This window comes from Thunnus albacares, chromosome 5, assembly GCF_914725855.1.
Source record: "Thunnus albacares chromosome 5, fThuAlb1.1, whole genome shotgun sequence".
In the NCBI taxonomy this organism is placed as follows: domain Eukaryota; kingdom Metazoa; phylum Chordata; class Actinopteri; order Scombriformes; family Scombridae; genus Thunnus; species Thunnus albacares.
Window position 1 is genome coordinate 17,092,600 of NC_058110.1, and position 21,779 is coordinate 17,114,378.

General features: G+C 39.3%; 3 protein-coding genes across 4 annotated transcripts in view; 1 reads left to right on the forward strand and 2 right to left on the reverse strand.

Annotated features, from left to right (window-relative positions):
* stat6 (signal transducer and activator of transcription 6, interleukin-4 induced) overlaps positions 1–10,863 on the forward strand; it is a 33,873-nt gene extending 23,010 nt beyond the window's left edge. Inside the window, exons 12-22 of one of the 2 annotated variants that reach the window (XM_044352654.1) lie at positions 861–953; positions 2,747–2,950; positions 3,027–3,121; positions 3,217–3,350; positions 3,843–3,992; positions 4,082–4,142; positions 4,253–4,333; positions 5,150–5,230; positions 6,429–6,509; positions 8,855–8,974; positions 9,100–10,863. In XM_044352654.1, the coding sequence (XP_044208589.1) occupies positions 861–953; positions 2,747–2,950; positions 3,027–3,121; positions 3,217–3,350; positions 3,843–3,992; positions 4,082–4,142; positions 4,253–4,333; positions 5,150–5,230; positions 6,429–6,509; positions 8,855–8,974; positions 9,100–9,160 (1,161 nt within the window). In that variant the 3' untranslated portion in view covers positions 9,161–10,863. The remainder of the gene's footprint in view (positions 1–860; positions 954–2,746; positions 2,951–3,026; positions 3,122–3,216; positions 3,351–3,842; positions 3,993–4,081; positions 4,143–4,252; positions 4,334–5,149; positions 5,231–6,428; positions 6,510–8,854; positions 8,975–9,099) is intronic. The other variant, XM_044352655.1, reaches the window with a different exon arrangement.
* On the reverse strand, positions 10,857–15,325 carry mipa (major intrinsic protein of lens fiber a). The gene is made up of 4 exons (XM_044352661.1): positions 14,365–15,325; positions 14,020–14,184; positions 13,847–13,927; positions 10,857–13,734 (listed from the first exon to the last, which is right to left on the reverse strand). Exons 1-4 carry the CDS (start codon positions 14,722–14,724, stop codon positions 13,549–13,551), a joined length of 792 nt encoding a protein of 263 aa, XP_044208596.1. The 5' UTR covers positions 14,725–15,325; the 3' UTR covers positions 10,857–13,548.
* A 2,979-nt stretch (positions 15,326–18,304) lies between these two features.
* ptges3a (prostaglandin E synthase 3a (cytosolic)) lies at positions 18,305–21,776 on the reverse strand. The gene is made up of 8 exons (XM_044352662.1): positions 21,590–21,776; positions 20,598–20,711; positions 20,343–20,412; positions 20,155–20,253; positions 19,723–19,812; positions 19,573–19,629; positions 19,387–19,414; positions 18,305–18,904 (listed from the first exon to the last, which is right to left on the reverse strand). Coding segments are annotated over exons 1-8 (480 nt in total). The 5' UTR covers positions 21,592–21,776; the 3' UTR covers positions 18,305–18,884.
* Between the last annotated feature and the right edge of the window lie 3 nt (positions 21,777–21,779).

Here is a 21,779-nt window from a genome sequence, read left to right on the forward strand (position 1 = left end):
CTCATTCTCACCTAGTGGAAATACTCCCCATTGTTTAGGTGAGGGTCAGTGCATGGTAGAGCGTGCAGGAGGCAGGACATGATGCAAAAAGTAATCACTCTGTCAACATGTCCACTTGCTTGCTGTGAATTCACCAGAGAATGAGCTGCTGGACTCAATCGGACATTACACGCACTGTGTACTAGGGAGCTGGCAGGGTAAAAGTCCATTTAATGTCCGGTCGGGCTGATTTGGATATTTGTGTTCTGGAAGATTTCAGGGTTGCAGTGCATGTGTGAAAGTGGCTTTACAGTAGGGCTGAAAACTATGTGGTCATATAGATTTGATTTTTAACTGTAAAACAATAAAGATCCCCTCCAGACACATTTTAAGAATACTCTTCTTCTATCTTATTAAAAATCCATAATCTATGAATATGCGAATATCTTTTATTTCAAAAGTTTAACTGCTGGACTGCATGATGTGTCGTACGTCAGTGAAAAGTTTGTTCTCAGTGTTTATGAACTACAGACTTCAAATTTCAACATCATATTTGTTTAAGTTGCATACTAGACCACTATTAGTTTCCAAACTAGTTGTGATGTCACAAATCATGCTTGTAGGCCCGCCTCTTAAAATCTGATTTTCAGTGAGCACAGAGAAACTTTTCATTTCAGCAGATGAACGTGAAAACAGCTTTCTAGTATCAAACTCTACACATACATCATTATTGACAGTGAAGCTCAAACAGTGAAGGAACAATAAGCAAAACACATTTTTGAGTGGAGGGAGATTTTAAAATTTTATTTTTATTATTTTCATTAGGCCTTCAAATTGGTGAGAACAGATGTAATGTCAAAATTTGAATTATGTCATTGCAGATGATCTCACTGCCGGTAGTCGTCATTGTCCACGGCAGTCAAGACAACAATGCTCTGGCCACCATCATATGGGATTGTGCTTTTTCAGAACCAGTAAGTGTCAAATTATTCTTTCACTTTGCTTTTCCTGTTTCATTTTCCGTGAAAAACCACAGTAAACACAGCTATTAAGTGGAATCTATCCACTCTGTGTGGGCTGTGGTCACAAAGCACCTTCAACTGTTGTGGGGAATATGCTTTCTAGTGAACTGAGATGAATACATTTAGATATTCCCCTAAACATACCAATATCGACTGAAAGCCTATCAAAAAAACAAAGTGGGCATAGTTGCTTCAGAGATTAACATACTGTAAGCATTACACTGTGATGTGTTTAAAGATAACGATAAAGATCTATTTCAAAGTAAAGAGCACAGGGATGGCATACTTCTGAAAAATATGTCATATTTTCTTGATTTTTTTTAGGAGAGCCATGAAGCACATACATGAGCCTCTCTAATTTAAAGGAGACATATGATTTTTGTGATTTTCTGTCATTTATATACTATTATGATGTCAGATGTCTAAGTTAAACACAGTCAAAGTTCCAAAACATGAGGTGAATGTATGTAAAAATGCTCATGAAAGTCAAGTCAAAAGCCCAGGCTGCTCTGAACTCTTCGCCTACAATGTTATTTTTACTTCCTCCTTGTGATGACATCAGATTGTTTCTGCATGCCCACAAATGGCTGTCTGTTCTGTAGTCTTTGTTGCTAAGGTTAATCCATTTGTTGTTTGGGTTGTACACTTACGCATCTTGGACTCGGCCTTTTGGCTCGAACATGTATGGATGTATTTGTGAAGTTGACATTTTGTGTAAAAAAAATTAGACAAAGAAGTGAAATCTGAATACTACAGTTTGTTTTTGTAGTCTCCAGAGCCGCCAGAAATTGGCCAAGGGGCAGCCTCCAGAAGCTGACCAATCAGAACAGAGTGGGTTCATCAGGAGGGAGGCTTTAAGAGTTGTTTTTTTTTAGTTTTTTTTATCTGTAAATCATGCAAACATATTCCAGAATAAAAATATAGACCTGGAAATGTGCATGATATGTCCCCTTTAAGGTGCTACTACATCACTTCCCTCAACTACAGAGTGTGAGTAGCGGGTTGTGGGCTTTTCCAGTTCAATAAAGCTAGCCTACCTAGCTAGTAATGTAGCTACTCTTTGCCTGAGATCCCAAATATTGCAGTCAGATAATGCAGTTGTAATTGGCTGTCCAAAAATATCTGACTGGTATTGTGCATGCTGGCTCACTGTCACACTGTCATGGCCTACTGGGACACTTGATGAGCAAAATACCTGCTGTGGAGAAGACCTACTAAGGTTTCCATAAAGGCAATATTACAGGAGGATAATCACAATGTGAATGGGCTGTGTGCAAGATGGCAGTCACGTTTACATCCCAAATGCCAATAAAATATTATCCTCTGCTGGAAATCCAAGGTTGCAGAAAACCTATTCAGTACCAGATGAAATATTTCATCAGACGAATTATTGTATGCAGCTCCACTAGTGAACTATATTGACTTGGAAATGAGCGATTGGCTTCGAGTAATGTGCACTAAGGTGCTGTGGGCACAGACGGGTTTGTTGTTTGTTGCTCTTTTTGCTCTGTCAATCAAACCAAGTCCATTTGTCCAAACTGTAAGTGTTGACTGGAAGTAGAAGAAATGAACTGAATGATGAAACAAGTGAACTTTTAACAATCTATACAATAAACCTTTTGATGATTATGTATCTGTATTTTTCTTCTTTTTCTCAGTTTAAGTTTCTTTTTCTCTCCCACCAACACCATTATAACTGCATATCAGTGTTCTCGCCATGTCAGCCTCTTTGTTCTTGTCATCAGGACAGAGTGCCATTCGTGGTGCCGGAGCGTGTGCCGTGGAAACTGATGTGCAGCACTCTCAACAGTAAATTCACCTCCGAGGTTCAGACGCAGCACAACCTGGATCAATACAACCAGCACTTCTTGGCCCAGAAAATCTTTGATAAGCCCGACTTTGCTGACGACTTCAGCAACATGATGGTTTCCTGGGCTCAGTTTAATAAGGTACACACATATGCATATCCTCACACATACACCGACATACAAACACAGATCTCACACTGCTTACTTAATCTTACAGGAGGTTCTCCCAGGTCGACCGTTCACTTTCTGGCAGTGGTTTGAGGGAGTAATGGACCTGACCAAGAAGCACCTGAAGACCTACTGGAGCGACGGGTGTGGAGACTCTTCTGCTCTTTCAATAGTGAATATTAGCAACCTACTACAACTTGTTAATAATGACAATTGTCTGCAATGTTTTGCTCCACTAGGCTGATATTCGGTTTCATTGGGAAGCAACATCTACACCTGATTCTCAAAGACAGGCCCAACGGGACATTCTTGCTTCGCTTTAGTGACTCTGAGATCGGAGGCATCACAATTGCTTATGTGTCCGCTACTGAGAGTAAGTATTTGAGTCTGAGTGTGTTTAGTTTAATTTTTTACTTAAAATTCTCCTGTTTCTCATTTGGACTATGCTGCAAAGGTACACCCAGTAAATCCGGTGCTGACATGGTGAAGAGGACAATCACACAGTATATCTTTTATTAATGTTATTTTTATGTGAAGCAGTTTGTAACTTTGTTTTGATAATTGTTATTTAACCATTTGACACACACCCACATTTTGTCATGTAATGTAAATCCTAAATGAAAACAAATTCACTATTTTGTATTGTTTGACATCAATTTTCACGGATTTATTACATTTCACATAACTTTTCATATTATTAGCAGTCGGTGAAAGTTCCACATTGTGTTAGTGACCCACAAGCAGAACAGTGGGTGGTTAAATAAATTAATATTAAGCAACACATAGTTATTCCCACTCTCTTACTTCTCTCTCTCTCTCTCTCTCTCTCTCTCTCTCGCACATGTACAAACTTTTTTTTTTATAGATGGGGGACAAAAAATCCAGAACATCCAGCCCTTTACTAAGAGAGATCTTGAGATCCGTAGCCTTGGTGACCGCATCCAAGACATAAACCACATAACGTTTCTGTATCCTGAATATCCTAAACATAAGGCTTTCCACAAGTATTACACAGGTAATGGTTTACATGCACAGAGTCAGCTTTTTATTCTTAAGTTCAACTGAGAACAGTTCTTCTTATATTTGTGCTGTTGTTTGACACAGAGCCTCAACATCCACCCAGCGGGGGCTACATCCCTGTATCGCTCCATACTAAAGTGGGAATGTAAGGAGCTATTTATCACAAATAAACCATTTCATGAGATGCACTTCAGGTTAAGTCAGTTTTAAATGGAAAGCATTTGTAACATGTCGTGTGTGCGTCTGTGTTTGCAGGGACTCTGGCTCAGCTGCAGTCCCTGGTTCCAATATACCACCTCATGCTGAAAGCCCTCACAATGCTGTTCCCTACCCCATGTAAGTCTCTGTTCTACACATCTCTCTCTTTCACTTTATTCTCATACCACATACTCACTTCCTGGTGTTGTCATTTACAAACTAGCAACCAGCCCTCAATCACCAGCAACATTTACACAGTGTTAATATCTGCTGATTTATTGTGACCTCCAGATGCCCACAGGAATATATTTTATTTGAATATCTGTGAAGCTCTACAGGCATTTGTTTTGATGGTGTGCCATTGCTGACCTGTTTTGGATTGTACTTTTTTGCATAATCCAAGTTGATTTATTTGCACCTATTACATCAAATGACGTACAGCTAGTCAGGATTATTTTGGCACTATTTTATTCACATTTCTCTGTAATTCAGTATGAATACTTGGTGTCTAAAAAATGTTGGAATCTTCACCTGAATTAAAAACAAAGTTCTGGTTCAAACAGTTCTTCTCCGCACAACAGTAGGAACACAGTTTGCAATGATGGACCTGCAAAGGTGTGTTTAAGAGATTCAGTCTCTATTTAAATATTTCAGTGTTCATTTTGTAAATGTTACATTACAATAGTTGGTGATACATGTGTGTCACTTCCATTTTCACTTAACTGACATTGACTTTGGTCATGTATCATATTGTGTAGCTCATATTTTACATGCAACATTATCGTATAACATCAGCCTCTACTAAGTCTCAGCAACTCAAATTTGTGCTTAATAGCACAACAATAAATAAACCACGTAATGCAATACACATCAAGTCATATTCAAGTCAATTAAGTCAATTTAACATTAATAGAAAACATTTGTAACATGTCATGTGTGCGTCTGTGTTTGCAGGGACTCTGGACCAGCTGCACTCTCTGTTCCCAATATGGCACCTCATGCTGAAAGCCCTCACAATGCTGTTCCCTACCCCATGTAAGTCTCTGTTCTACACATGCTCTCTTTCACTTTATTCTCATACCACATACTCACTTCCTGGTGCTGTCCTTTTCCAGCTAGTGACCAGCCCTCAATCACCAGCAACATTTACACAGTGTTAACATCTGCTGACTTATTGTGAAATCCAGGATGCATGTGGGCCTGTGGGATCGATCTCCAGGATGTCTGTGGGCATCCTGGAGATCATTCATAACATTTTTGAAAAATATGAGGCAATAAATGTAGGCACAAAATATAAGAGGCACTTAAATCCTTTTATGTAGAAAAGTAGAAATGCCAAGGTCCTACCTCTAGAGTCTACTGAAATAAAAGCCTACAAGTTAAATAAGAAGTTTTTCTGTTGTTTTACAGAACCATCTATTTTGTATGGTTGTTCCAGTGTCTCACTAAAGCTATGTACCACTTGTATTGACTGAAATATTTAAATCCAAATCAGTTGAAAATTGGAAAAAGCTGGCACACCATCAAAGCAAACAACACCTGTAGAGCCAAATGTGAAGCTCTACAGGCGTTGTTGCTTTGATGGTGTGCCAGCTTTTCTACTTTTCAACTGATTTGTTTTTTTTTGAGCACCCGATTGGAACATACACTGCTGACCTTTTTTGGACTGTTTTTAAATCCAAGTTGACTTTTTTCACCCATTACATCAAATGACATATACCTATTCAGGATCATTTTGGCACTACTTTATTCACATTTCTCTGTAATTCAGTATGAATACTTGGTGTCTAAAAAATGTTGGAATCTTCACCTGAATTAAAAACAAAGTTCTGGTTCAAACAGTTCTTCTCCGCACAACAGTAGGAACACAGTTTGCAATGATGGACCTGCAAAGGTGTGTTTAAGAGATTCAGTCTCTATTTAAATATTTCAGTGTTCATTTTGTAAATGTTACATTACAATAGTTGGTGATACATGTGTGTCCCTTCCATTTTCACTTAACTGACTTTGACTTTGGTCATGTATCATATTGTGTAGCTCATATTTTACATGCAACATTATCGTATAACATCAGCCTCTACTAAGTCTCAGCAACTCAGATTTGTGCTTAATAGCACAACAGTAAACAAACCATGTAATGTGATGCACATCAAGTCATGTTCAAGTCAATTAAGTCAATTTAATCTTAATAGAAAACATTTGTAACATGTCGTGTGTGCGTCTGTGTTTGCAGGGACCCTGGATCAGCTGCACTCCCTGTTCCCAATATGGCACCTCATGCTGAAAGCCCTCACAATGCTGTTCCCTACCCCATGTAAGTCTCTGTTCTACACATCTCTCTCTTTCACTTTATTCTCATACCACATACTCACTTCCTGGTGTTGTCCTTTACAAACTAGCAACCAGCCCTCAATCACCAGCAACATTTACAGTGTTAATATCTGCTGATTTATTGTGACCTCCAGATGCCCACAGGAATATATTTTATTTGAATATCTGTGAAGCTCTACAGGCATTTGTTTTGATGGTGTGCCATTGCTGACCTGTTTTGGATTGTACTTTTTTGCATAATCCAAGTTGATTTATATGCACCTATTACATCAAATGACGTACAGCTAGTCAGGATTATTTTGGCAGCATTTTATTCACATTTCTCTGTAATTCAGTATGAAATACTTGTGTCTAGAAAATGTTGGAATCTACACCTGAATTAAAAACAGTGTTCTGGTTTGAACAGTGCTTCTCTGCACAACAGAAGGTACAGGGTTAGTAATGATGGACCTGCAAAGGTGTGTTTAAGAGGTTAAGACTCTTTCATTTAAATATCTCATTCTTTCTTTGGTAAAGGCTATGTTTTGATCATTGGTGGTGTGTTATCACCATTTTCACTGAATTGTATTGGACTTTGGTCATGTTGTAATGTGTACTTACCTCATATTTTTGCAACATCATCATACTATCATATAAGATCGTCTTCTATCACTTCTCAGTTCTCACCAAACCAAAAGTCACAACAGCAAATAAACCATGTGATGCAATGCACTTCGAGTTAAGTCCATTTTAAGGAAGGGTTCACAATTTTTCAAGTATGTCTTAAAACAATGGTCAGGTGCCTAAATGAACATTGAAATGTTTTTTTCTTGCCATAATCATTCCTCCTATTCATACTGGAGATATGATATGATAGAGATCCAAACTTCACAAGCCTCCTTCTGTGCAAAAATGTATTTAAAAGTTTATCTGAAGCTAATATGAAGCTTCAGCTGTCAAAATTAGTCAAATCAATTTGATATGTCAGTGTTCGTTTTGTAAAGGTGTTCCAATAGTTGGTAGTATGAACATGTGCTATTTCCATTTTCGCTTTATTGACTTGAACTTTGGTTATATTGTGATTAATTGATAATGAAAAGAATTGCTAGCTGCAGCCCCACTTTGATCCAGTGGCTGTAAGAAGTAGGGATGTGCAGAGAGCCCAGTATTTGTATTTGTATTTGTTGAGGCAGCAAAATTATGTCATGAAGAGTGGAGCAGGTGGACCCAAACACAGATGGCGCCAGGTAGGCAGGGTCAGATGCAGAAATTATTTATTGAATTATTCAAAAGGAACAGGAGACACTGAGACACAGGAACAAGGAACATGGACCATAAACGCAGACGACTTGACAAAAACTGAACTGAGAACAAGACTTAAATACACAGAGTCTGATTTCAAACTGAACACAGGTGAATGAAACAAGACGTAGGTGGAACACATGAGGTTATCAACAGAGGCAGGCAAACACAGGAAGTAAAGGTAACAAAACACAAGGAAAAAACATTTCAAAATAAAACAGGAACTAATCAGACAAGGAACAGGTGACACAACACAAGGGCAGACTGGGAGCTGATAGACTGGGGAAGACACTAGGAGCAGGGCAGATGAGAGGAGGAGCACATGAACACAGGAGGAACACACAAGGGAAAACAGAGAGAACCAAAAGAACAAAAATGCAAAGACTCCAAAAAACAAACAGAAAGTCCAGGCAGGATGTGACAAATTATTTGTATTTGTATTCGAATAAAAGTGGAAAGAGGCTTAAAAATCCTGTTTTTGTTTTTATTATACTTTTAATTTTAGAAAATTAAAGTGTTACAATAAGAGTCTCCCAGATTATAGACAACTGCACTGACTACTGAGCTAAATCTTTTCTTATTGCCTCATCGCAGACAGACCTCTACCTATTTATACACCCATAACATAGAGACAGCACAGCATGTAACGTGTAGAGAAGAACTTCAAAGGCGATTCTTGCTTTGTACTTTTTCATTTATTGCCTATTTTTTACAACCTAACTTTGTGGAAAGGAGAAGGTGAACAGCAGGTTATGGAGAGTCCCTAGGGAGCACTTCACTTGTGTCAGTAGCTCAGCTTTATCTCTGGCAAACACCCCCAACTCCTGGAGTGATGTCCAAATTAGGACATGTGTGTCATGTGGCAGGTGGATGTGACTCCCCTCGTGAAAAAAAAACAAAAAAACAAACATTATTTGTGCTTTGCTGAGTAACGTATTTGTATTCGGGCACACCCCTAGTAAGAAGCCTGCATCTTGCACTGTTGCTGGTCATTAATGAATCTACAGTGCTTGTTGATGGCGCTCCTGTTCCTACTGTTTCTCTCAGGCATCAGTTCCAGCAACCATTCAGCCCTCAAGAGTCCATCACTCAAGACCAAATGGAAACTTCAGCATCTCCTTCTGTGGATTTCAACCCAAACTCTCCTGTTGTCTTCCCGCATGACATGTAAGTTTATATCTTCATGCCTGTGCATGAAATCCATTGCTATGTTGTTTGGTTCCCACACATAGTGTTACTCAGGGTTTAGAGGCGATTATTTGGTTCCTAAAATTTGTATGTCTGTTTTCTAGGGGCACAACTGACAATATGGACCTAGTTTTAGACACTCTTCTGAAGAATCTGGGGCAATAGGAGGATTTCCCATCAGTGCTGTTCTTAGAGTGTAAAGAAGACATCGAACAGATACCGGAGACAAATTCGCCTGTCTTACCTTCATATGAAAAGATTGCTACAGTTTGTGCAAACTTTCTCCCTACACTTACATCATCATCCATCTACAGCCTCATCTACTTGTAAGTAAAAAGTTGTCAGAGACTAATGTGATTTCTCTTGGACTCAACACGATGAGCTGGTGCTACGTGGAAGCAGGAAATCATTGCAAGTAAAACCAGAACGAAAAGTACTGTCATCTGCAACTTGCTGTGCACCTTTTTTAAAACCTTTTCTTCACTCTCACCTGGTGGTAGGTTTGTTGATGTCGATTTCTTTGTTCATCTGTTTGTACTACACTCCCTGCATTTTGGAAAAAAAAGCAAATTGCTGTACAGATTACAGTGCTTATCCAACAGCTTAACAGAATTTAACATGTGTGACAGCAGACGCTCATGAAAGCATAATGATAATATGACATCGCCACTCAGTGGTCAGTCAGCTAGCAGAGATTATATTAGAGATTATGGAACATATTGCATGTTGCTCTCTGTGCTTGTTGCATGTTTTTTAGTCACGATGAGGCAAGAATATTTGAAGAGTATTTCCCTGTTGTATATAACTCTTCCTTGTGATTAAAAAGCATGGCTAAGCCTCAGTTATAGTATGTTGTACACTCATTATCACAGAAATGCACAGTGTGCATGATAAATACTTCATAATTTAGTCATTGGCCAATCAGTGTTTGTAACCCTAACCTACTCTGTGGAATAGTGAGGATTAGGAACAAGACAGGAACAAGAAGCTTCTCCATAACTGTTGACTGTGAAACTATACCACATCACATATAATACAGCAGATGATATTAATAGTGATGATGACGGTGGGGGGAAATGCTGATATTGTATCTGTCCAATTAAAGACTCCAATGGGTGTTTTCTGTTAAATGTATATTGTATGCATCCAATCCTATTTTTTGAGCATAAATGTTACATGGTTTTGATTCTGTATTTGAGTCTAGATGCCCTGATGCAAAAAAAATTGCTATTTGTTGTTTTTTTCAGTATTTGAGTGATAAAACTGTGATAGAAATGGTGAACATAAATGATCAAAAATATTTTCCCAAACCTTAATTGTTACATTAATTTTTAATTAATGTAGCAAAATGAATGTCATGCTGTTTGGAGTCTTCTTTTTTTTAACACATTCACATTCATGTGTCAGGTTCTTGTTCTTTGTTGTTGGGCTTGTGTGTTTTTTAAAGATTAAAATAGGGATATATATATAAGGGATATAGTACAACATAAAATGAAAATCTAAAGTAAAGAAGTAATTAGTGCTGCAGTTAACAGTAAAACTATATAATGCTGCTGGGGATGCATGTGTCTTTGCTTCGTGGGAGCTCTAAATGATTTTAGCAGCTTTTATTCACTGGTCTGAATGTATATCAAAAGCAATCTTCCCCACAAACCTTAAAAGCTTTGCACTACCTACCATCACATTATCAATGTTGTGTGTATACAGTAATAGTATAAAGGTGTGTTAGATGTACCTGGTATGTTAGATTAAAAACCTTTTGTATCTTGTGAATCAACTTTTGGATAAATCACCCCAAAGCTACAATCAATATAATCTTTCATCTGTGGTGACAAATAAAATCTCAGTTTTTCTCAAAATATCAAAAATAGTTTTTTTGCGAATTTATTTACAAGTATTTGGTTGTCTCCCTTTTTCTCTGTGGCATCTTTTAAAACACTGGAATATATATGCAACAAGTGAATGAAATGGAAAAAAAAAAATGAATTGCAGCTTTTGCCGCCCCTGTGGTGTCACAGAAATGATCTCATCTGATTGGCAAATGTTTATGTAAATGGTGACTGGGTTTAGTTTTCAGACAAGAATATGCCTGTATGGTAATTGTTGTCTCAGAGCTGCCTCTTTGTTATGTCTAAATTTAGGTCTGTTCTGTTTGGAACCATCTATTTAAATTCAATAATTTTCTACAATCAGTCTAAAAGAAAACAGACAAGAAAAAAAGATTGGAAACATAAGAATTTTAGGATTTTTTTGACATATAAAAATAATAAATCAATGGCATTTGATTGGGAAGGTATGCCCTGTACCATAAAGGCTGTCCATTGAATGAAAGCATATTGGTGAATAACATAATTGGCATCACTTCCATAATCCATCAGCCAGAGAGGAGACATTGCATAACTAGCATATTATATTTCCTATCCATCCAGTTTCAACAATCATGAAATGTTTTTAAAAAAGAAAACTTTACACTGTACATCACAAAGCTTTTCCTTTAGAACACAAATTCTAATTTCAACATATCACTAAAATTTAAATTTCTACTCAACCACTGCCAGGGAAATCACACTGAAAAAGGTTATGCAGAGGAAGCAGAAAGAGAGAATCAGCTTACATGTCTGGTTCAATAAATGCTCTGGCAAATGTCAAAATGCTAACTTATCTCAGCGCCCCGTCCCCCTCTCCATCCCAGCAGCTTTAGATGTCCCCTCATTAGAGCAGAACAAGATGGCTGCCACGTAAACAAAGGGAGGAGGTAGGGTGAATGAAGGAGGGATGGAAGAGAGAGGGGACACCAGGCCAATGTAGAGCTTCAACTTCAAAGTTCATTCTCTCTTATGTAGACTGTATGAAAAATAAAGGTGTACGTTTACCACCCTGTACAAACACACTAAAGATTTCAGTCGCCTCACGGTGACCTTCTCTCTTCTCCCAAATATCAGAGAGGGGCTTATCCAATGAAACTATTTCACTCCTAAAGAGCCACCCAGCTCAGCGTAGAAAAGAGAAGGCACCAGGTGTTTGCAAACACCAGCAAGAAGCCACCACACCTCATGCACTCTTTCATTTTTAACCTTGAGTTGATGTAACAAAGACTCTTCAGTTGTGTCAAACAACACAATTCATCTAGGAAACGCTTGTTCCTCTTGACAGCGTGTCAGGTTTGCTCTCTTTGTTTTTCCATGGCAGACACGCAGAAGTAAAAGCAAACCAACTATCACACACCTGTACATGAATCTGTGATAAGCGCTGCTCTAAAAGCAAAGCTTTGAGGACAAAATCATGTCAGAAATTCATTTAAAATGTAACCCAACACAAATACTGTATAAGTTATCTAAATGTGGTACAAACTTGCAGATTTCCCATTTATTAAGTAATGGGCAACAAATTTGGAGGCGATGTTACCATTTCAAGTGTTTGTAACTAACTTCATTGAAGATTGAGCTCAGAAAAAAACAGATAGTTCAGTGTTTTGTGTTTATTTTAATATAAATATGCCTCACTAGATGAGACAAAAACTCTAAAGTGAATGAATTTGGCTTTAAGACTCAACTGAAAAGGCATAAATTATGTTCATCTGATAAAAAAAGGGGGATTTAACATGAAATCTGTTGAATTTGTGAATTGAACTTTAACTTTTGCAGTATCAGTGAGGGCAGCATCTTTCCCTAAAATAAGCTTGCATGATAAAAAAAAATCATGATACAGACAAAGGTTTGCGGCAATGAAAAGTTAAAAATAAAAATGATCAATGAAAACAAGCACACAAGCATACACATGCACACAGACATGCATGCACACTCACTCTGTCTCTCTCTCTCTCACACACATGCACACGTAACTTAAAAAAAAAAAAGAATGTGAGCCAAATAAATACTGTTAAAGTATAATACGTACATGTAATATACCCAAAGTTCATGAAACAAAACAAAACGAAGGGCGAGATCACACTGGATCAAAATGGAAAAGCATGCAGAAGTCCACTGCTCTACTGTAGCTTCACTCCTAGCAGACTACAAAATAGGGAGAAAAACAGAAAGAGAGAAAAAAAAAGAAAAGAAAGATAGAGAGGGGCCCCTGTCCTGAGCAGTTATAGCCACCAGGTCAGCCAGGAGGGACTGACTCCCCACACCACAAGGCACAGGGTGCTTCCTTCAGTGGCAAGTCTTCTTCTAACCCTCCATCTTTGTCCTGCAGTCCAAGGGGGAGGAGGAGGAGGAGGAGGAGGAGGGAGAAGGAGAAGGAGGAGGGGGAGGAGGAGGAGGAAAAGGAGGAGGAGAAGGAGAAGGAGGAGGAGGAGGAAGGCTGGGTAGAGGGGAAATTAGGCGAGATGGTCAGGGCTGTGGGTACCCCTTCACTGTGATTCAGCAGGTCTAGTTCTGGATGCAGAACAAGGATGTGTTCGGGATCTGTGTTAGCGTGTGTGGAGGCGGGAAAGAGGTATGTGTGCAGAAACGCTGAGTGGGGCTGAGGATGGACCGGGAACTGAGGGTGCAGAGTGAGGCGTGAGGGGTGAGGGATGGGGGTCAGAAAGCCAATCTTCTACTCCAGGCTTATAGGGCCTGTGTCTTGAGCTCGATGGGCTCTCCCCTGGTCTCCTGCTGGCCCTCAGCCTCTGGGGGCCGGGTGCCCTTCAGTGTGGCGAGCCTCTCGGAGAGGCCGCGCATGCGGGGGAAGAGCATGAAGTCATACAGCAGAGCACCCATGGCACCACCAATCATGGGTCCCACCCAGTACACCTGTCATAAACAAAAGATTGAGAGAGCAGAATGTGTTGATGAGTTCATATTGTTATGGTTTACAATAGATCTGAAGCATTTGTAGTGTTCGTACATAGATTTATCATCTTACCCAGTGGTTGACGAAATTCCTGACCAGGACAGCGGGGGCGAAGGACCTGGCAGGGTTCATTCCTGCTCCAGTGTAGTACATCTAAGTCAAAGACAGGGAGAGCTCTGGGTAAAAACTGTTGAACTGATATAAGGATCATATCAAATTTCTAGATCCTCCTGGTTGGTTCTTACCCCAAGAAGATGTCCCATGAGCACGGAGAAACCAATAGCCAAGGCAGCGGATCCCAGGCGTCCATTGCGCCTCTCATCTGTCACTGCAAAGATGCAGACGACAAGCTGCAGGGTGAGGAAGACCTCCATGGTGGTGGCCATACCCAGGCTGATACCAGGCTGCAGCTGAAAGAAAAAGGGTTAAATTATTGTACTTTAATGTAGATATAAGCTTTGTCAGACTTTGTGCTGACATAAATGCCAGAGTCATATTATGAATTATATTCATATAAAATAGTCTCCACAGGACATGGATATGGGCTATTAAAGCTGCTACTAGTTCCAGTGTCTGGCAGGTAATCTTACTGTGTTGAGTGCCAGGTTTCCCCTCATGTTGCCGGGTGTGACCCCGTAGAGCACGGCAGCACCAGCCAGTGCTCCAAGACACTGGGCCACGATGTAGAAGAAAGCACGGAACAGGGACATCTGGGAGCCAATCAGGTAGGCAAAGGTAACAGCCGGGTTGATGTGTCCTCCACTGATATGGCCAATGGACTGGATGAGGGTGGCAGCCGCCAGCCCAAAGCAAAAGGCAACATGCAGAACAGTATGGGGCGCAGTGGTCCAGCGGAGGGCTGCCCCCAACCCAAAGAATACAAAGAACATGGTGCCGTAGAACTCGGCGAACACCGCCCGCCAGAAGGACATGGACCGGAACTCCCACATGGTGGCAAAAAGGTCAAAAAGCAACCTCTAAGCAATGGAGGGATGAAAAGTCAACAGAAAACTAACTAATCAACTAAAAGGAGATGCTGCTTCTCCACAGTAATAACTATGTTTGAGACCCTGTTGTTTGGTAAACAAAAAAACAACAGAGCAAAGGACAAAAACCTGCCCTCAAACAGAAACTGCCTCTCTAAAGCTAAATGCAACAACACCTAAACTGCTCAACATGTAACTGTGAATAACCTGCTGCTCTGCCTTCTGATTTCTGTCATAGAGAGCTCCTGAGTGGAGCAATACGCCAGTCTCTGTGCATCTATGTGCCAACCCTGCTGGTTGTTAGTAGAAGAACATGGATAGACAAACGTTAAGCATGTCCTGCAGACATTCAGCCTCTTTACCAGAGCAGGGGGAGCTCGGAGGCCTTTTTATAACACCCCAGGGGCCAAAGCTGCTTCGCTGAGCCCAGGGGAGGGGCTAGTACACAATACTACAACTCAAAACAAAATCATTTAACCCTCCTCCTGCCCTGACCCCTGCGTCTGCTTATTATAGAAATCTCTCTGAAACTAGACCAAAGGGTTGCAAATGTAAATATACTTGATTTAGTCAGTTTATACTTCATTTATTCAGTTTAAAGACTGCTTTTGAAACTATTGCTTGTGGTTTAACTTATGAGGTCAGGGCAAGCAGAGAAGTAAACAAAAATGTGTTTGGTGTAGCACACTCTTCTTTTTTCATCTTTTCATGGGTTCAGCTAGACCTCTCGTATTACTGGAGGAGGTGGAGATCTACCATCTAAGTACCACCAACTGCCTAATTGAAGCACTAATACCAGTAAAGTGGTAGAACATCACTGACTGTTGGGAAATTGCATTGACCTTCAAATGTGAAAAAATAAAAAAAAAAGCAGCAGGCAAATGGTGGGCAGAGTGAAGAGCAGTGAAATTTTTGCTTGGTTTCCAATAATTTTGGTATATTTACAAGCACAACGTTAATATCATCATAATGTCCACCTTCCTCTCATTTCCCACGATTTACTTTCCATTGTCTCCTGTGTAATGTACAATCAACAGTTCACATTCAGCTGGGGCTTTGATAACAAAAGCACGAGCAATTTCTCAATTTCTCCACTTGTGCTCCGGATTGGTACAAATTAGTTTTGTGGCAGCAGAACTGATTAGGCAGAGTTTTACATTGTGTGTGCTGGACAGGGTTGGAGGCTCAGGTCGGATAAAGCGGTGGAAAATCCACGGTCAGAGAGGAAGAGGGGAGAGCAGGCCTGGCATTGAGCTTCTGCACTGGAGCATCATGCTGACCAGGGCAGGCAGAGGGACGGCCGCAGGCCCCTGAAAGGATTATGCTGATCTCACTGCTTTTCTCCTTTCATGCATGGAAACAAAACGCTGGCAATAACAGTTTCTGTTGGTTTCTATGATGTTTGTCTAATGGTCACTGTTGAATCTGTGGATTCACTTTTCCATGGTCCACAGTGGCCTTTTGGTTCATTGCATCTGTGCTTTAGATACTCCAGAGAGTTGTGTGGGAACGATATTAGCAGAATATATAAAAATAACCAGGGGACAAAGAATGTTGGTCATTTTGAAGGTTGTTGTTGTTGTTGTTTTACAAATATTCAAAATAATTTCCCACATTAATTTCACAGCAGCCTGAAGTTTAGAAAAAAACATGGTGAACACAATCTTCCACTCTCATATGGTGAACAATGGCCGTTGCTGCTGGAGAAAATCAAACTTTTTCTCACAAAAGACAGTGTTGATGCTGTTGCTGTTTATTAGTTTAGCTAGTTTGCGCATCTCTATTGTGATGAGTATTATGTCCTTCTAATGACTCTCTCCATCAGTGGTAAGCCACCTTTTGTGGGTTTAAGCCCACAGTTTAGTTTTACACGGGAGGGTGTTTAAAAGGTGCTTGCATTGTATTTTCCTGTTGCCTGTCTGCAGACTGCTGACACATACATAACACCATGCAGCTCCTAAACATCTCACACCGGAGTAGAAGCTCTGCACGGCCTGCACGCACCACACACGGGTAAAAACATTTATTGCAGAACACAGGAGAGTAACGACTTAAATGTACAGCACTTACTGTTAGGCTTCATAGCTGCTGCTAAAAATTACTCAGGAAGTTCCACTTGCTTCAAATGATCCATTTTCAGTATCACATGCGATTCATAACGTGTGCATAATAGCGGTATTTAAGTTTTTATATCCATTAATAATCTATAGCCTTTACTGACTGATAATTATAATTTAATACCAGATTAGATGAGCATCAAAGAATCAGGAGACGTCATCTTTGCTAAATACTTCTATTTGTGGGATACATATATTGCATGTTTGACAAAAATAATATCCAGCAACATCACAAGTAATTTACACTGGAAATTTACAGCGTAATGGAATTTCAGACTTCCATTTTCCTTTTTGCACTCAGTATAAAAGAACAGAGGAGATGGGAAACCCCTGGAATACGCTGTGTAATGTTAGAGAGAAGTGAGAGAGCAGTGCTGTGAAGCATCAGCACTACACAGTGGTTACAAAGTGACATTTCACATTTTCATGGAAGTTGGTATTCACATTCACCCGTCAGTAAATTGAAAGATTGTTCGTCCTGTCCATAAGAGATCCCTTCCTAAGTGATTCCAAGTTCCACAATCGTTCTAAAATTCAACCAAAGATATGATGCTTCAGCAAAGTAAGTCAAATCAAGTGGGTATTTTCCTTTTTCCAAATCAGTCAAAATGTATTTATATAGCACAATTTGAAGTGTTGTGGAAGAGCTTCATATAAAAATGAAACTGTCACTCCACCGCAGCTCAGCAGGGAAACACTGTGTGGGGAAACACATTGGGACTATTACTCTAAAAACATTAAGTTGTGTAACTCAACATGGCAGAAGTCCCATATTAGCTTCAGCTAAACTTTAGAAAACATTTTTGTTAGTTTTGTCCCACAACTCTCAATTTAGAATTATTACGAATGGACAACCGATAATCGTCTCAGTGTACAGTACACATGAGCATGTCGGTGTTGTTTTATGACAGACTTGAAAAATGTTAAACTATCTTTTAAATATTGCCACTGAGACCACATTCCCACACTAATAGAGAATAATCATCTCATTCTCAGTTTATTTTATAGTTAATCGTTGTTGATGAGTCAAACTCCTTTGGAGCTTGAAAAAGTGATGCTTCAATACTAAATTCTCATATTCAACAGCCTGAAACAAGTTTATTAGAAATGTATACCCAAACTCCCACAGCATAGGACAAACACAAAAGTGCTCAACACATGTTGAGTGAAACACACAAGCCTCCAAAGCATAGTTCTAGTGTTTCTGATGAACAAACATGTATAACCTGTGCTGTGTTTTTACTATTTGGGAAACTCTTGGCTGGGTACATTGGATTTCTGCCCTCACCTCAGGATGCATATGGAAGAAAATTAAGTATTTTTTGTACCTGCTACAATGTGCAATGTTTTGTACACTGGCATAGAGCAAAGGTTTGACTATGTGCAAAGACTGTATCACTCTACTACCATAATCTCAACACAAGCTGTAAGTTGCACAAGCATATCTGTTTATTTTAAATGCTGAAATATGTTTTAAAAAGAATGAAATTATTGTTAAATATTTGCAGATGTTGGCATACATTGGAAAACCCATTTCAAGCGGAACTTTTTAAATTAACACAACAAAATAAGTGCAATTTACAATACAAACATTAAAAGGGAAAAACCTGTCATTAAAAAAAATCATTTTTGGAAAATAGGCATTTTTAGTTGTTTTTCTTCGTTAGAAATCACAATGTTCTATACATAACCTGACATTGCAAAAAAAAAAGAGAAGGTGTAAGACATCAGCACATCCCACAGTCATTTAAGTCAATGAACAATAACATTTCATTTTGAACAGAATTGTCCATGCAGAACAGAACAGCAAAGCACAGCACTGTATGTCGCTATGGATCTCTGTGCATGTCTGTATCCAACAGTCACTCCCTTGAGGGGTTTCGCTTTGGAAACTGTTTCGAGAGATGAGGTTTCCTCTCCAACGTGGCTGCCAACTCATGTCCGATCTCTCTCTTCAACAGACTTATAACTCGCTTTGTTTACTACTGAGGTGGCATCCATATTCATCTACTCAAGGTCGGGCATTTCTGGAAGAGAGAGAGAAGGGAAAAAAAGAACAATTAACCAAATTGTTCATAATAAAACATTCAAAGCTATTTGATAATCAGAAATGAAAAAAATTATAACTGATACTGCTACAATGTTAGGTACCACAGGCTGGACAGAGTGCAGCTACGACTAGCTAGTACTGAAAATACCCATTTGTGTTAAGACAACAGTTAACTATCTCTTACTTAATGTTTTATCATAGCCAGTTATGATAGAATAAAATCAATTCTCCTTCAAGGACTGTAACAACAATCAAGCCCTTTCTAACATAATATAATAATCAATAATATACATAGGACAATATCATCTTTATAGCTTACTTAACAGACCCTAAAATAGACCATATTTGTATGCACTTCGCACCGCCTAGCATTATGCCTGTCTTCTGTAACATCACCTCGTCAGAACTAGTGACTACCGGTCACAAATTACATGACAGCTCTTTTAGAAAAGTACTTACTTTCATCATCGCTGTCTGCAGAATCATGCTGCAAAACAAAACAAAAAACATTTAAAATCCTTCATATATGCTTTACCTGATAAATTTCACTTGATTATAATTACTCCAAACAGAAAAAAACCATCTCTGTAATAAAGATATGAACCACATAAAAAAAGTACTCTGTGTATTAAAAAAAAAACATACCTCATCTTCTGCACCATCTAAATCAGGTAGATCATCCCCTCCCATGCTGTTCATCATCTGGACGCATTAACAAGAGACAACAATCAACATGACGGCACTTCATCTGGACATACCCTCGCTTCAGGAACTGTGCATTCTTAATATTCTTACCTCTGAGAATTTGTCAAAACTTGACAAGTCCTCATCTGAGTCATCTTCCCAGTCTTTCCAGTTATTGAAATCCACACTCAGCCAGTTGCACTAAGGGAAGATAGATTCAAGCTGTTAAGTAAGGCAATATTTAACATGCAATCAGTTTATTCCAGCTGTTTTTACAATGTTCATATTTACTTAGCTGTTTAGTTAGGTGGCGTACTAATCATCACCATTCCTAGAACTAAGAAGTTTCATGTTTTTAAATCATACTGTCAGATGTGAGTTTTATTAACATGTGGTTTAAATAAATAAGAAAACAGCTGACCAAGATGTATGTTCAGATCCATGGAAATAAAAGAGAAATGTCTGGTTTGCAAGTACAACAAGCCAGTACCAGAACTGCAATGTTCTGCAGATTGACACATTATTTTTAAATGAATGAGTTACCTTTGTCTTGTCTTTGGTGAGTCTTGGCCATGATTTCCCAGCCTCTGCTTTTCGTAAACAACACAACACAGACCTGTCTGTGCGTCTGTGTTTGGATTCCTGCATGAAACAAAGAGGGTTTGATGAAGGCTTCAAATTAATTTAACAGATGGTGGAACTGAAACTATGTCCGCAAGTGACAAACTTACTTTAGGGTCAATTTCCCCAAAAAGTTCCACTGTATTCTGGTTTTTGATATTATCTGCTCCACTGATACAGCTGTAAGGTGAAAAGAGGTCATATTATTCCATCTGCAACCATAAACTTTAAATGTAAACCAAAAAGTTTTGTGTTTTCAACATTCTGTTCATACACTATATCACAGGATCTGGACCCTGTTTCCAAAAAGCATCATCAGGCAAAATTGTAAAATTACTATTTAATGTGCAATGAATACAACTTACCTGAAATCAAATTTGGACTTGTCAAAATTTACGTGCACATCTTTACTGTCCTCCACGCAGAACTCTATAAAAACGGAGTCCCGTCTGTCATACCACTTAGCTGCTGCAGGCTGCCTAATGACAAAGAGAGAAGAGGGAATATGTGACATTAGGATAATCCAACATCATCCATGCTTCATTCTGGTAGTTATTCAAGAACTAACACTGTCCTACTTGTTGGCATTAGTTGGGCCTATCATTTTCACAGCCACTAGTGGCCAACGAGGATACAGCACACGAGGTCACGTTTGAATCATGTTGAGGAAAGCTTCACTCATTCATTCCAGATTAGGATGAAAACCTCTGAAATATTCATCACCTCTTCACCCCAAAGCAATAACTGTTGTCTTAGCTAAGCGTGAGAATAAACCCTTTAATCACCTGCTAACGTTACACTGCAGATTGAACACATTTCACTAGGAAACAATTATATGATCACATTGTGAGACTGAGTCAGGTAATGCTAGGAAGCTGTATAGTCATTTGAATGTAAAACACAGTGAGGGTAAAAAAAATACTCAAATGGGATAAAAGCAGCTTGTGCTACAAGTATCGCTGACAAGTGTGTAAGTTGGCGTTAGCCTACGTTAGCTAAAGTGAAATCTAAGCTAATCATGACACCATGCTTTTTCAGTGCTAACATTACCCTTGCCTTATTGGGTTGACATTAGCCTGCTAGCTAACGATATCTGAGCTGATGCAAGGCGCGTAAACAAGACTAGCAAAGAGTTTATCAGTTTAAAGGACATGCTGGTGCCAAATTATATAAGACTTAAGGAAAGTTGTCTGCCGGTGGATTTAACGATGTGCTGTGCCTTTTAGTCTTGTCATGCATGTAAATATGAACGCACCGCTGCGGCTAACTCGTGTGCTAAGCTAATGTTAGCTGGCTGAACCGCAATACACCACTCCACCGACACTGTCAACGACTACGTAATAAACTCAAAACTTACATCTTCACAGTTTTAGCAATCTAATCCCACGTCGGCTCGAGACACAGATAATAGTTTAATGTTGCCTACGTTAGCTGTAGTGTGCCTGGCAAAAAAAGATCACTGAGACATAAACAGTTAACGTTTGCAACAGATGCCCCTGATGTCTCTCCAAACATCGCGTGCTTTCCTCTCGTGACGCACCGTGTCA

What these genes read in the sequence shown, in the direction of transcription:
- mipa (XM_044352661.1), bottom strand. Translation starts at nt 14,724, where the DNA reads ATGTGGGAGTTCCGGTCCATGTCCTTCTGGCGGGCGGTGTTCGCCGAG. An exon ending in TCATGGGACATCTTCTTGGG is followed by an intron (nt 13,928 to 14,019) that starts GTAAGAACCAAC and finishes TCTTTGACTTAG; the next exon opens with ATGTACTACACTGGAGCAGG. An exon ending in GGAATTTCGTCAACCACTGG is followed by an intron (nt 13,735 to 13,846) that starts GTAAGATGATAA and finishes TGTTTATGACAG; the next exon opens with GTGTACTGGGTGGGACCCAT.
- ptges3a (XM_044352662.1), bottom strand. An exon ending in TTGGGGAAATTGACCCTAAA is followed by an intron (nt 20,254 to 20,342) that starts GTAAGTTTGTCA and finishes TGTTTCATGCAG; the next exon opens with GAATCCAAACACAGACGCAC. An exon ending in TGCAGACAGCGATGATGAAA is followed by an intron (nt 18,905 to 19,386) that starts GTAAGTACTTTT and finishes TCTCTCTTCCAG; the next exon opens with AAATGCCCGACCTTGAGTAG.